At 36.4% G+C, this 2,240-nt stretch overlaps 1 protein-coding gene across 1 annotated transcript; it reads right to left on the bottom strand.

Annotated features, from left to right (window-relative positions):
* Positions 1-911: 911 nt before the first annotated feature.
* Positions 912-2,018, bottom strand: LOC145006624 (uncharacterized). Its single transcript, XM_078965704.1, has 3 exons — positions 1,814-2,018; positions 1,524-1,735; positions 912-1,430 (listed from the first exon to the last, which is right to left on the bottom strand). Exons 1-3 carry the CDS (start codon positions 2,016-2,018, stop codon positions 1,047-1,049), a joined length of 801 nt encoding a protein of 266 aa, XP_078821830.1. The 3' UTR covers positions 912-1,046.
* Positions 2,019-2,240: the final 222 nt, after the last annotated feature.

Here is a 2,240-nt window from a genome sequence, read left to right as displayed (position 1 = left end):
TAAATTTGAAAATAAAAGCTATAAATAAGAAAGTTAAATTATAAACAATATTAATTAGAGAAACTTATATCATGTATATAAATAGAATGATATGTTTCAATTGATAAAATAATTATTGAATTTAAAGATTCTATAATTATTAGATTTCTATAATTATAATTTAATATAATTATCTTTGAATTTTATTTGGGGAAGATGATATCAGCAATTTGATATAATGGTGGAAAACATAAAATTAAAACACAATCAAAAGTCCTAATTGTTTCATATTAAAGGTTCACTTTTAATAACATTTAAAGATAATATTTAGAGATAGTAACGAAATTCACAGTTGTTTCGGTAATTTATTAACAATCAAAAATCCTAATTGTTTCTTATTAAAGGTTCACTTTTAATAAGATTTAGAGATAATATTTAGAGATAAGTAACGAAATTCACAGTTCTTTCGGTAATTTATTAAGCTATGACATAATTTAATATTGGTTGAACACATACCTAATATAAAAATGTTTAATAACTAAAAATAATATTGACAATATCTGTTTTTAATGTATGAATCACTCGTTGCTCACAAGTAAAGCTAAAATTTTGCTTGTAAAGTTAAACAGTACAAATATTCTTCTGCCATGTTCACTAGCAGTAGATGGACACGCGTCATGTTGGCTTTGTCACATAAAGCATTATAATAAATGTTTAGGTAATAACAAACATTATAATAGTTCATGGTTACAAGGGCATTATGGTAATTTTAATTAGACCTTTTGTTGGGTTAAACTATGGCAATAATTATAAATAATGATTAAAATTTTAAAACTCAAAAGCTACTTTCCTGTAAACCAAGGAGAAGTCGACACCATTGTTGGTCAATTACATCCACTAAACCAAAGCCACTTAGGGGCACTTTAGTAAGTTTACATTCCCTAATAATATCGTTGAGTCATTAAGCTAGCCCACATACTCTACCGGGCTTTAAGATCCATTGGGCCCTGGTGAGCCCATTAGAAACAAAACGTTGTTACTCGTTACTACATACTTGCATCCATAATCTATTCTTCTTCTAATCCAGCCACATTCCTTAGTCCCCACCCAATTACATAAGCCGCAAAACCAGCAATTGCACCATTGAAAAGGGTTCCCACCACCGACAACGCGTAATTCTGACCGGCGATCTTCGCCTTCGCGATTCCGAGAGCCGCGAGTGCAAGGGCGGAGAGAACACATGCACCGATGAACTTGAGGGTGTCGTTTTGGGTAAATGGGATGAGAACGATGAATGCAATGATCGGAGCACTACCAAACAATAGAAAAGCTCCGAAAGTTACTAAGCCTGTCTTCCATGGCTTCTCCCCTTCCTCCGGTGATAATATTCCGTTCTGGACCATCTTTTCCTCCACCATTATGTCGCTATACTTTGCAAAGATTTCCACAACCTGGGCGAAAATGGTGGTTGTAAGCTGTAACTTGTAAGTAATTGTAAACGATGATGCGGTTGACTCATTTTTACAGTAAAATGTGTTAATTACCATTGCTGCATCTTCATGGTTCATCCCTAGAGCTCGATACCGATCAAGTAACGATTGTTCTTGAAGGCGGCGACGGTTAGTGACGTCCCATTCCGTCACGAGTTTCTCCTTCGCCGCCACGTCATGCTCTGTGTTACTCGAAACATAGTCTCCCATCCCCATTGATATCCCATCGGCCACCAAGTTAGCAAACCCCAAAACCAACACATCAACTGCAATAATCAAACACGATCGTTAAATGATCAATCTCTCAAAAACTTTAGCACGAGAGACTGGTTTTGAAAGTTCACCGGAAGATAAACGGCCGGCGGAGATGGAAGAAATGAGAGAAAACGAAGTGACGATAGCATCGAGTCCGGAGTACACTATGCTCTTCACAAGTTCGCCTTTCCATGGCTCTTTCGGCCTATCTCCGCAGCTGTTCTTCTCTGCTGCCTCCGTGTCTTGGAGCAAAGAGATGGTGGTTGTGGTGGCGCCATCGCTATTTCTGGACATTTTCGTTAGCTACCACCGTTTTTTAATGTGGGCTTTATAAAGAGTGTGTAGCTGATGTCGTGGCAGCTTGCATGCTTAATGGGTACTACACGTGTTTGTATCTGGTTAACTATTGACTTTTGCTGTTATATAAATTTTGATTAGTTAGTATACTTGGCAGCTTGCGATTTTTAAGTTATATAGGCAATGGTTGCACTTATTTAAATACATACCGGGAATTTA

The sequence above is a fragment of the Lactuca saligna genome, chromosome 7 (genome assembly GCF_052625555.1).
Source record: "Lactuca saligna cultivar CGN05327 chromosome 7, ASM5262555v1, whole genome shotgun sequence".
Taxonomy (NCBI): Eukaryota; Viridiplantae; Streptophyta; class Magnoliopsida; order Asterales; family Asteraceae; genus Lactuca; species Lactuca saligna.
This window is presented reverse-complemented; position numbering and strand designations above follow the sequence as displayed.

What these genes read in the sequence shown, in the direction of transcription:
- LOC145006624 (XM_078965704.1), bottom strand. Translation starts at nt 2,018, where the DNA reads ATGTCCAGAAATAGCGATGGCGCCACCACAACCACCATCTCTTTGCTC. An exon ending in CGCCGGCCGTTTATCTTCCG is followed by an intron (nt 1,736 to 1,813) that starts GTGAACTTTCAA and finishes TGATTATTGCAG; the next exon opens with TTGATGTGTTGGTTTTGGGG. An exon ending in ACCATGAAGATGCAGCAATG is followed by an intron (nt 1,431 to 1,523) that starts GTAATTAACACA and finishes ATTTTCGCCCAG; the next exon opens with GTTGTGGAAATCTTTGCAAA.